At 31.1% G+C, this 13,124-nt stretch overlaps 2 protein-coding genes across 3 annotated transcripts in view; one reads left to right on the forward strand and one right to left on the reverse strand.

The window, feature by feature from the left end:
* The first annotated feature begins 2,447 nt into the window (after nt 1-2,447).
* Nucleotides 2,448-13,124, forward strand: part of LOC107450476 (cytochrome b5) — a 66,260-nt gene continuing 55,583 nt past the window's right edge. The window contains exon 1 of one of the 2 annotated variants that reach the window (XM_016066278.4): nt 2,448-2,633. The gene's annotated coding sequence lies outside the window, so the exon portion shown is untranslated. The remainder of the gene's footprint in view (nt 2,634-13,124) is intronic. The other variant, XM_071180742.1, reaches the window with a different exon arrangement.
* Nucleotides 3,701-7,249, reverse strand: LOC122271029 (uncharacterized). Its single transcript, XM_043050798.2, has one exon. It carries the CDS (start codon nt 7,247-7,249, stop codon nt 3,701-3,703), a length of 3,549 nt encoding a protein of 1,182 aa, XP_042906732.2.

The raw sequence follows: 13,124 nt of genomic DNA on the forward strand, positions 1-13,124 counted from the left end.
ATTAACTTAACTCTGCAAAAAATAGCAAAAGAACAATACGTAATCGTAAATTTTCATGGCTGGCTTTCCTTTTAAATAAAATTTTTGAAATTTTCGTTTGTTGCAAAATATTTCGCATTTAAAGAAACTGATGAAAGAATAATAAAAATTGTTTCTTTCAGACGATTTTCTTTTACAATGAAACTAAAGTAAAAATTCTTCATCTCGAACTTGATTTGTTAAGAGCATGTCAGCATATAAGACGTGCAAATTTTAGTGGTCCAACCAAATCCTATGTTCCTACAACGCCAAATAGTTACTTTTTCTCGAGCGAATGTTCTCCTTACTTAACGAAATATGCAGCCAAGTCTAGGATTTCAGTAAGACTATGAAACTACAATCCTTATTTAAAAATTATATAATATATTTTGTAAAAAAATTACACGAATTAAATTTCTGCCCAACGAGTTTTAAGTTTTAAAAGCTTTTCAGTTGTTTTGAAAGCATATTTGTAAAATTTGATAACGATATAAAACGGTGGTCCGTTGCACAGTGGTCTGAATCGAAAAAAGAAAAAAAAGGTTAAATATCGAAGCATTTTGATAAACTTATATTGCATAATTCTAATTGATTTGGAGGGTCACTGACTACTAACATGACTCAGATTTGAAAAATTCATTCTGACTAATCCAATTTATCGGCGAAGAAGGATTCATAGGCAATATCTTTATCAGAACACTTAGATAAGTTTTCATTTTTGGGATTCATGATCGCTAATATTTTGTCAATTTATAAGAACTTGAATGTAGATGTAAGAATTTATATTGTTATAGAAAATGAATTTTTAGTCAAATAAATTTAAAATTCATGAGTTTTAAATGTGAAAACCATAGGGATCGAAAATTAAATATTATTATAGAGGAATTGGATAAAAATACAGTCGATTTTAAAGCATCGTACATGAAATTAAAAATTTACTTGTCACTAGAGGGCGCCGTTGCTATCTCGCTATCGCTCGTCAACACCTAATAATTGTTAAATTACTATACCAATAATTGCTAAATATACGTTTGCTTGCAATAAATTTTTTGTCGTAACTTCATCCAAATTTTCTTACAGTATAGACATAAAACAGTTTTTACTGCGTAAGTTGAAACTATTCGCTTATATATACATATATATTATATATATACATACACTAATATGTATATACACTAAAAAGAAGCTTAGCTTACGCTTTCCACGTTTAAACATTTCTATAGGGTTCTGTTAAGGTCTATTAGAGAACATAAATGATCTGGAGTAAGGGCTAAGTCCCTTGTTCGTTGCTTCTCACCAACTCCGGTGACTGCTTCTCAGTAATTGTTCTTTCTTCAATCTAAGAAATTCCAGATAAAATAACAGTAAAATTACTGTCTCCCTGAGTGCAGCATCCGTAAAATCCATTTTTACTGCATGATTTTTATATCGTAGTTTTTAAAGTAATAATTATTTAATTACAGTGATTTTTTCAGAAAATCTTGCTGTAAAAATTACGCTACAATTAATTTTTTCCGTCACATTGTTCGGCAGAAATGGATTTCACGGTAACAATAATCGTCACAGAGCGTGCCAGTACATTTTATCGTAATTTTAACCGGAATTTTTTCAATTTTAACATAAAATAGTTTTTTCTAAAAAACTTTAAACTACTTACTTATAAATGAAAAGGGCGCAAATTTTTTTTTTCAAATTCATATCGAATAAAGAATAAGTAATCGAAAAATAAAATAAGTTTCATATCGAATAAAAAATAAGTAATACGGAATAAACAAATTTTTTTGATTGAAGCCTTAAGCCAGCAAACGCAGCACTCATTATGAATGGTGAGTGAATGTGGAAAGTCGTATGATGAAACTTATAGATTTAAAAATTTTTTTTATTAAATATAGTACCATCTTTCATAATTCTCTATATAATCAATTCTCTCTCTTTTTTTATATATATATATAAAGAGAAAAGAACACAGAAGAAAAATTAGTAAAGTGTTTTGCGCTCTATTACTGTTCTTTCATTAGATAAAAAGGAGCCATCTTTTAAAAAGAACCCTTGTCAGAAATCTGTTTAAATAGGAATTCAAATTATTATTTATTATGTATTTTTTCTTTTAATAAACATGTATGCCCTCTCCTTAAATTATTTCAGGATACGCTTGCGAACAAATTTTAACCGAAAGAAAATAATAATTGAAATGAAAAATTTAAAAGATGGCAATGACATTCTAAAATGACTTCCTGCATTGAGTGAAATAAGAATTAAAAAAGGAAAAAAGTCATTGCGTATGCTTATTTAAATATGCTTTTTGTGTAATCAATGCTCCATTCTCATCCGTTATTTTTATGGAGACATTTTTGCGGAAATATTCAAGGCGAACTGCTTTTGGAAGATTTGGGATTAAGAAGGAAGAATAAAGAAGAAGAAGAAGAAAAAACNAAAAAAAAAAAAAAAAAAAAAAAAAAAAAAAAAAAAAAAAAAAAAAAAAACCAAGGTCTCTGAACAAATGAGTGCTTGAGATGAAAAGAGTTAATCATGTTACAAAAGATAAGCATTCCGAGATAGAGGAGTCATTCTGAGACAATTCCGGGGTGCATTCCTCCTTCTTCCATTACAAAAAGGTAAGGCTCCTTTTCTTTCTCTCAGTTCTCGTTCTAATTTTCGATGTTTTTAAGATACAAAATGAGATCTGTCTCGTTTAAGGATGGAGGGGAAATAAGAAATTTATTAAAATGAGTGAATTTGAATGTCGCCGTCTTACGTAAGCATTGCTCATACTCCTTCTTCCTCCTCGTCAGAAAAAATGAGCAACTTATTGACTCCCTTCCCCGTTTGGTACTTACGTAATACTTGAATGACCTTGACAATTATTTTTATTATTCATTATTTCGTGCAGAAAATAACATGATTTACGAACTGAGCCCGTATTCAATTTTTAAGGAGTTAAAATACTGAAGAGAAAGATCAACTGTAAAATTTTATTTTTCTTTACAGTTGAAGAAGAAATTAAGAATATTTCGTTGGCAATGATTAATTGTTTTAGCTTAACATAATTTCTGCTTACGTTTAGGAGAGAGGGGGCATACATAAGCATTTTTTTTAATTCAAAAATATCATTACTGCAAAAAAGAAGAAAAAAAATGTCAGTTTGTTTAATTACTCTTTTTATTGCCTTATGGACTTTTTTCAGATTTTAATAAAGTGTTTCTTTACTTTATGATTTTTTTAAAAAAAATAATTACTTCAATCGCTCGCAAATACCCCACTGTGCATTGAACAGTATTGTGCAAATTGAAGGTTTTTGTAGTACATTTTACTAATAAAAAAAATCAAAGCTTTATATGATGTAGTTTAATTTAACAGAAAAAGACAGCGAAAACACTGCTTCTGATGTACTAACAAATGCTGTTTTCTGGCCTTCAATAGTCAGCTGTTTCTCGAAGTTTCGTTCATCCGTAGCACTCTTGATGTTTCTATAAAATCTGTAAATCCAAGCAGTTACTCTTATCATTTTTCGATATGATGTTAAGGTATCATAAAACGGAATTTGTCCCTTGAATAAATTTGTTGAAGTCACTACAGTTTTTCTTCTTTCAGCGTTGATAATGTCCAAATCTGGATCGATAATATCTTTTGGCCAGAGCTGTGGTGGATCCTTCAACCAAATTGGGCCCGCCCAAAATTTAGATTACTTAAGATGCTCTGCAGAGCATCCTCGTGAGGGAAGATCAGCTGGATTAAGAGATCCGGGAACATAATTCCATTCTTCTGGCAAACTGAGAGATCTGATTTCTCGAACTCTGTTGTAAGCAAAAGGGGCCCAATTTTCAATCCTTTTTATCCAAAAGAGGGCATTTACTGAATCTGACCGGCAAAATGTTTGAATATTTTCAAGTCTTAAGTCTGATATAACTCCATGTGCCAGTCTAGCTCCAATTGTACAGGATAAAAGTTCAAGTCTGGGTATTGTGACGGGTTTTAGAGGAGCTACTCGAGATCGAGCTTGAATGAGCTGACATGATGTCGAGTCTTCGTTTTGGCTTCTCAGGAATATGCATGTAGCATAAGCTACCTTGCTCGCATCACAAAAAATATGTAAACTTAAATTTCTCGAACCTTCAGGATTGTCCAAGAGACATCTCGGAATGGTTATATCTTTCAATTGACTTAGTTGTTTTTGCCATTTTTCAAACGTTTTTCTAATAGAAGATGGTAATTCTGCATCCCAAGTGCATTTTAGCTTCCAGCACTCCTGAAGCATGATCTTCGGTCTTAATGTTACTGGACACGTGTAACCAATTGGGTCGAATACTTTGTGAACTTCAGACAGAATTTTTCTTTTGGTTAAAGTCTCAGAGGCCTGCGATGTTTCCTTTAAGTCCAAAGTCAATGAATCAGTACTTAACTTCCAAATCAGTCCCAAAACTGGTACTTTTCTTTCTTCTTTAGGGATGGCTACTTCTTGTGAATTTAGGATACTATGCTCCCACCCTCTTAGATCGAATTGAGCTCTCTTCAATATATACTGCGATTCAGTCATAAATTTGTGCAAATGTTCTCTATCTTCAACACTGGTTAAGCAATTATCTACATAAAATGATTCTTCTAATTTAACTGCAGTATCCAGCATTGATTCTGGCGCTTTTTTCAAATGGTACCGTAGAGTGGCTCCTAATAAATATGGACTGCAAGTCAAGCCAAACACCACTCTTCTATGTTGGTAAATTTTGATCTTCGAAAGGTCTCCATTTTCACACCATAGAAATCTTAGGAAAGGTCTATCAGCTTCACTCAGTTGGATCTGTAAGAAAGCTTTTCGAATATCTGCAATGACTCCAATCTTATTTAATCTAAATCTGTTGATCACTGAAGGAATGAGCTCCACAAGATTAGGTCCTTTTTCAAGACAATTATTGATAGAGGGGAAATTTTTTATTTTGGTCGAACCATCAAAAACAGGTCTGATCTTGGTAGTAGAATTTTCTTTTATCACTGCTCGGTGGGGCAAAAAATGTTCATTGGTGGCTGTATCGTCTGGGTCAACCTCTTCGATAATTCCCTCTTGCAACCATTCTTTAAATACCGCTTCATAATCTTCTAATATTTCTGATTTCTTTAAGGACTCAACGCAGTTCTTCAATCTTCTTTCAGCAACACTTCTATAATTAGGCAAAGTAGGGTGATTTAAGATCCATGGAAGGCTCACTTCATATCTCCCATCTTCAAGTACCTTAATGTTGCGATTAAAATGGTCTTCGGTAGCTTTTGCAATTTCTTCTCTTGATTCTTTTTCACCTGGGTCTAATATCCCTAACGTATCTAGTTTCCAGAGATCCGAAATTTTAGCCTGAGCCACATGAAGGGACAAAACTGTGTTGGTACTATTACTGTTTTCAGGATCACGAGTTTTACCCATAAGTGTCCAACCTAATCGCGTTTCGAATGCAATTAAATTTTCTGAAACCGATTTAATAATACCTGTGAAAAGTTTACCGCAAACGTCGGCTCCGATAAGTAAATCAATTTCTTTAGTTTCTGAATTCGACCCTTCCATGTTTTTATAATCGCAAAATTTAATTCCTAACTTATTCGCTTCTTTTATCCACGAGCCGTCTCTTATTTTAGGAATTTCTGTACAAATTTTTTCCTGATCATAAACTTCAAAGTTACAAAAATAATCCCGATTTAAATCGCTCAAAAAAATTCTGTATTTATTATGCTGATTAGTTCTTTGCAATCCACCGAAAAGACTATGATTTAAGTTTTCCTGCCCTATTGGTTTGTAACCTATTTTATTTATTGTTTCTTTTAAAAGATACGACTTTTGGGACCCCGTGTCTATCAATCCGCGTATAACTATTTCTTTTTTTCCGTTTATTAAGCGAATTGTTAACGTTTGCATTAATACTTCCGGATTACAAGTTTCATTCGATAAAACCGTACTTTCCACTTTACTATCTGTTTTCTTTTCCGGACACATAAATGTATAATGACGTCTAAAACAAATATCGCATTTTACAAAACTCCTGCATTTTTTAGCCGTATGGCCAAAGCGAAAACAAATAAAGCAACAACCGCTTCTCTTTAAAATATCCCTTTTCTCATTCATTTCTTTCATTTTAAATTCATTACAATCCCATAAATTATGTCTATCGTTACCGCAAGAAATACATTTATTTTTCTTATTACTCGATTCATTCAATAAACCTGACGCCGTTGATATGCGATTCTTATTTTGTTTATGCGAATTCTCGCCTCCACTGCTACGCTTTGAGGAGGGGAAGGGGGAACATTCTGAAACTCGTGTTATAGACGAACTCAAGGCCGTGGCTTTTTCTCGGCTAATTACTTCTGTTTTTAAAATATCGAGGATCTCTGATACTTTCCACTCATCATCATTGCTATATTTTTTGGTTATTTCTAACACTATATCTGAGGGAAGTAATTTAATAAGTATAGGACAGAGTAAAGCCCCGTAATTTTCCTGATTAATTCCCAAAGAATCTAAATTTCTTATTTCAGTTTGACAAGAATCAAAAAGTTTTCTTAATGAAAAAATATCTGTTGATTTTTCTACTGGGGTTAAACTCAACAATTTATTCAAATGAGAGTTAATTATCAACGTTTTCTTGCCAAAGCGTTCTTTTAATGTTTCAATTGCTGATACATAATTATTATTTGTTAAACTGAATCCTTTAATCGCATCTGAAGCCGATCCCACTAAATATGTTTTCAAGTAATTAAACTTTTCAACATTCGACAAACCAGTGTTTTTATCTATGGCAGATTCGAACTGATCGTAAAATCTTTGCCAGTCTGCAGGATCGCCAGAAAATTTCTCTATAGTTAAAAGAGGCAGTTTCACAGAAGAAGTTTCATTTATTCTTATATTAGTGTTTATCTTCGGTTCGGAAATGTTCGAATTTAACTCAGGAGAAATTACCGAAGTCGACAGTTTTTCTATTTTTCTTTTTAATCTGCTTTTACTTCTTACAATATTTGTCAAATATTCATCACACGTTATAATTTCTGTATCGATTTCATTTACATCCGTAATACCCGTCTGAATTTCGAGATCAATTTCTTTCAATTGTTCTTGCTTTAACATTAATTCAGACATTAACTCATCCAATTCATCTATTGTAACCTTATCATCTTGATATATGTTTTCGATTTTGGTTAATAACTTAGTTGTTAATGACCTTATCGTAGTACGTTTTTGTTTGGATTTCTCCATCTTAATTTATAAACGAACTACTTATACACTTTAAAGTCACTATTCTATGAAACTAAATTTCTAATCGAAAATAAACAAGAAATCTCTTAATGGCGGTCCCTGTTCGGGCGCCAGAAAGATGTTCAATCTAAATCAATTCTTGTTTTCAATATGAATAGTGGAAAATGTTCCACTTACCTTTAGACCGCCAATTTGATTATTCATAAACCTTTATTGGTTTTAATTACAAATAGATGAAGATGGATTTACATTGAATGGTAAATGATGATTATAAAGTGATGAAAATATTGAGTTAGTTAATAGCGCTGCATAGCGCGTCTCTAGTTACATTACTTCTACTTCTAATGTTTTTAAGTTTTTGAAAAATAAAAAGTTAATACTACTGATGCGCCAGTGGCGCCATCTGGGGGTAGTTTTCTGGGATGACATCTGGGTATGAGGGCTCGTTACAGGTTCCATAAATAAATGGTAAGTACTGCTGAAGACCAACTAGATATAAGTCAATGAGAGATGGATTTTACTCAAACTTCGAAACTCCTTTTTCTCATTTATTATCCAGTGAGGAATTCTAGAAATGGTACTGGAGAATCAAAAGAAATTTCGAAGATACATAAACATTGGCCAAAAATTTGGAAAAAAGAGGAAGGTTAAATCAAAAGAAAAAAATAACTTTTTTGCATTAACTTCAGAAAAAGAACGAAAATTTAAAGAGATTGAAAGAGCTGGAATAACAGTTAAAGCAGAAAATATGACGAAGAGAAAAAAAATACTTAAAAAGATTAAAAAATAGCTTAAAAAATATGGGGAAATGAGTAAACAAAAAAGTGATCTAATTAAAATAATAATAAAAACATCATCGGATTACGCAATGATAAACATTCATAATTTAGAACGGACTATTAAACTGTGAGAAAAAAAAATGAAAAACATTTTTCTTTAAAATTATGTATTCAAACATATTTTACTTTCCATTCCATTTTTTTGGAAAAAAAGTAACATTTTCCACGTTAACTGTGGTTATATGTTGTAATTCCAAGAAAAATCTTGCTTTTAGACATTTGTGTGGCCTATGGATTCCTAACGAGCATCGAACATTCTCTAAATTAAGTGTTCATTCACTTGAAAATTTAGTGTTTATTCACTGGTAAGAACTGTTCCTTCACTTGGTTATCTTACTACTTATTATTTAAACCACCAAAAGCTTAATACAATATTATGTAAGTTATCTGAATTTCTTTTACATAATTTGTGTTTAATAACAAATATGTCGACACCATCATTTAGCTAAAATTACAAATTTTGAAATTTTTATGATTTTTTCTTAAAGGCAAGCTAAGCTTAAGTGTTCCTTCATTCGTTAATTTACCCTATAAGATGTTGAGAAATTTGCGATGTTGTGAGAGATGCTTAAAAATGTTGACTACGTATTTTTATTAATATTTATAAAATATATACAGTGCACTCCCGATCATCCGGATTAATCACCGGGACAGGTCTCACGGACAATCGAAAAACACGGATAATCCGAAAACTCCTTTAATTAAAGAAAAAATCAATATCGGTACAAAAAATATAAAAATATCGGTACAAAAGTCATTGCAGAAATTCGAAAACTTAGATTTCTTTTGCTTGTTCGAGAATACTGCTATCATATTTTTCTTGAACATCTGAAGAAGATTGTTCATCAAGCGATATGATCTTTCTCCAAGATCGTGATAAAGTAGACGATTTTACCTTTAACCATGCTGCTGATATTCCATATGCTTGAATCCAATAACGAATATTGCTTCCAAAAATTTGGTAGTGTTACAACTTCATGAATAAAATTTTTTTAATCTTGAAAATGTTTCTCTTTATATATTTCGTGTGACTCCGGAATGAGCACGGATGAACCGCAAACCGGATAATCCGCACACGGATAATCGGGAGTGTACTGTATTCAAGAAATTAATAAATATAATATTCCAAATCTATGCATACGTATGTATATTACTGAAATTGTATCAGTTGAAAAACAAAATAAAAAATAATCACATTAAATAAGCACAATCTGGTGTTTAATCATATTCTATCAGAAGATCATATCATATCCTACTTTATAAAACTAGACATTCCTTGAATAAAGTGTTTTTTATTCAAAATGTTTTATTCAAATTTCTTTACTAAATTGCAAATAAATTATTTTAAGCGACTAAAAAGGAAACATTGTATTTTATAGTTAGAAAGAAATAAAAATAAAAAGATTAGCAAACGATTATTAGTGAAAAAAATATGAATAAAATTTTACACTACGCGCGCGAAGTCAAGTTCCTCGCAAGTTTATCACATTTTAATATTAATCGCCCCATTTAATCATTTCTTTATTGTCGCCAAATTATTTTTTTAANTGTAATCGTCTTGTTTGCTGTCCAAATCTGTTTATAATTTTTTCAATGAATTCTGAGTCATCTTTGATTCTTTTCTTATGCGCAATCTTGGCAGAGATCTAAGCTATATTTTTAAATTTCATTTCTTAAAATATAAATAATATTATATTTTCTATTAATTATTTTGTTTAAGAAAGGTGTATAATACAAACTGACTTCTCACAACTGTAAAACTTCATCATCACAATAAATACCAATTTTAAGCGTGCACAAACACGTTAGTAATACTGTTTGTAGTAATTTGTGTTTCAATGCCAGTGCCATCAATACAGTTTCTCGTGGCAAAATTTGCAAGTACAAGAAATTCGTACTTTTTTTTAAATTATCTTGTTAACAATGAAGAAATGTATCTTGAAAAAATAACAGATGAAAGTATATGTAATAACAAAACGAAATGTAATAAAAAAGCATTTTTAAAAAAAATTGGGGGGGGGTAGTTTGTTAGAGGGTTGCACCCCCTTTTATATTATTCTGCCGGCACCCTTGGGTATGAACTTTGGATCGCTCTCCTGACCAAACTATGGGGACCATATTTCCCAGATTGCGGCTACCCCCTATATTTTGAGGGTTAAAAATCCAAATATGTAAAAAAATTGTATGTTTATACAGAGAAAGTACGTTTTTGTGTCTGATTTCGTAACTTAATTACTAGTTAGCACTAATTAATTAGCATATTTGAGGTCACCCCCAGGAATCATTAAGATTGATACTTAGTTCGAGAAAATCCGATCATTAGAACGAAAGTTATTCAGGGTGATTCGTTTTTTTTTTTTTTTTTTTTTTTTTGTTGCGGACTTACATATCTGTATTTCATAAGTTATTAATTATATTAAGTCATTCTGGTAAGTTTGAAGGGAAATTTGTTTCAGTTATTTATAGATGACTTGTTAAAAGAAGGTGATACTGTTGTTAGATTCAGAAAGAACTCGCCTTTTTGGCAGACCTGATTTGGCCGCTATTTACTTTAGCAAGTCGTGCACCATCATACGTTAGTGTTAGCAGATGTTTCGAGCAGCGTTATTAAGTTCATTTTACAAATTATCATTTAGGTTTAAATTTCGACGTTGGTATATTGTTGACAAGGTAGGAAGTGTTTTATAACGACTCTATTTCTCAAATGGCGATTCTTTCGTCTTGAATTGACAGGTTTTTAAATGACGATTCTGATAACCATTCTTTTTTTAAAGACGAATAATAAATTAAGTAACAAATTCGCGTATACAAGGAATACTATTCAAGATAGTGTCAAAACAAAATGATGACGTTGCGAGCCAAATAGCTTTAAAATACACCGGGAGCAGTAACCCGGAAATATAGGCAGTAAAGTGCTTGCAGTGCACCCTAGAGTAGTAAACACCATCTATTGTGCGATAATTGATTTCAACTTATTAGTTAGTTTAAACTATGTTTTCACTTGAAGAGTTAAAATACATACAACACATGATAAAAAAAAAGAAATTGTCACTACATACAAACATTACCCTGGAAGTTTTACAGAGGACTGTTACAACCAACGATTCACGGAGTATTCCATTGCAAAATAGATTTTGATTTTTACAAACATGTCTTTTTAATTGAAATTTTTTTTAAGTAATTACATTCCTCTTTTCAAATGTATGTACTCACTGGTTGGATGGGCTCTCATCCAAAATTTTTACTATCCAGGTATTAAAAAAAATTTTTCTCGGACTTTCGGCAAATTTAGATGATTGTCCATTTTGTCAAATTTAGCAAATATAGGGCCATTTAACTAAGGCTTCTCACTAGCTAAGGATCAACTTCGCTAACTTCGTAACTAAGGTTTAAGACTTTTTCACTAAGGGTGAGCATTCTTTTAGCAAATTTGAAATTGTAAAGATAATGTTATTCGTTTTGTTATGGGTTAAATGCTAATTTCAGAACAATGCTACATTACATTTAAATGCTAATTTCATGCTAAAAAGAAAATAAGACTTTTGAATTTGGTCAAAATCTAAAGTTATTGTCTCATTTAAAATATCATACATATATTGTGTCATACATATTGACATTTAACTCAGATACTAACAGACATCTCCTGGCTTTCTTGTATTTCTATGACTCATTCTCTCGGTCTTTTCTATGACAAATGTCTTCCTAAAACAGTCGAAAAAGTGAACAAGATAAATTTTTTTACACGAATTTACCACAAACATTTCTAGACTTTTATGCACTCTTTTTTTTTCTCGAAGATTGTCAATGCTTCGAGAGAGGAATGGACAATTTGAGAAAACTTTTTAACTAGGAAAAAATTATTTTTAAAAGTCTTAGTTAAGTATTGAGGAAAGAGGTGACAAGAGAATTAAATTCTTAAATAGGAAAGTTTATGAGCAGAAACTTCTTAAGCGAGTTTAACAGTGTGTATCTTTCATAAAAGCTCGTTTAAAAACTATGCAAGCATCTGAGGTCACGTTTTTTCAATTCGTTTCTGTTTGTCGACATGGGAGGGGTCTCAAAAAGTCTTAGACATTAAATTCTCTTTATTGTAAGAACTCTCTTATAAATTAAAAAGAATTAAATTTGAAAAAAAAATCAATACTATTTAATTTTGCGGAAAAACGGGAAAGCGTGTGTTATTTAAAGCCAGTTAGCCAACATTTTTTTGTTAAATCTTTTTCAAATAGAAACGATTTCAAAAGATAGAAACAGACAATAATATCCTCAGAACAACAGCACAAACAGAAATCTAACTTAGAAGATTATGTGTCTACCTGCCATTTATTTTATACTGCAACTAAATACTAACATAAAACAAAACCTAGCTTGTAAAGAAGCAACGTTCTGCAAAAATTATAATTTAGAAATGCAAATAAACAAAGAAATAAAATGAAATGGGAATTTTTCGTAGGCTATATCCAATCAAAACAATTAAAATTAGATTATTAATGCTAAAATTCTAAATTTCACATAAACACTTGGTAGGAATAATTTATTTGATTTTGATTATTAGGAGGGAGAAGTTAAAAATGAAAGAAAAAAAAAAGGTTATGTAATATTTGAGTTGTACGTAATATCGATTTAAATATTTTAACGTTTTCATATATGCGCATTTGAGAACATCATCATAAGTAGTAATTTATATGATATTTGCACTTTAATCAGGGGCAGGAGAACGCGTTTCCCTACGCCCCTGACTGACTCGTTCCCATTATGAAAACAAAAGTTTGAACAGTATGTATAGAAAAAGAAATTTTATGCTTAAAAGTGAAGTTCATTTTTCTCTTCAGTTTGCGTTTCAACTTCTGTAAAATAAAAAAATAAAAACTGTATGATATGAAAACTAACAGAATGGCTTTAATGCAAAAAAAGAATAAAAAAAGTGAATATCTTAGAATAACTTTTGATCCAATGTTCGTTTTTCACGCACTAAGACTCAAATCTTGATGCTTCGAAGGCTTAGCTTTAAATATGTTAATTAATTAGTGCAGGTG

Source organism: Parasteatoda tepidariorum, chromosome 5, assembly GCF_043381705.1.
Source record: "Parasteatoda tepidariorum isolate YZ-2023 chromosome 5, CAS_Ptep_4.0, whole genome shotgun sequence".
In the NCBI taxonomy this organism is placed as follows: domain Eukaryota; kingdom Metazoa; phylum Arthropoda; class Arachnida; order Araneae; family Theridiidae; genus Parasteatoda; species Parasteatoda tepidariorum.

Coding starts and splice junctions, on each gene's coding strand:
- LOC122271029 (XM_043050798.2), bottom strand. CDS start 7,249: ATGGAGAAATCCAAACAAAAACGTACTACGATAAGGTCATTAACAACT.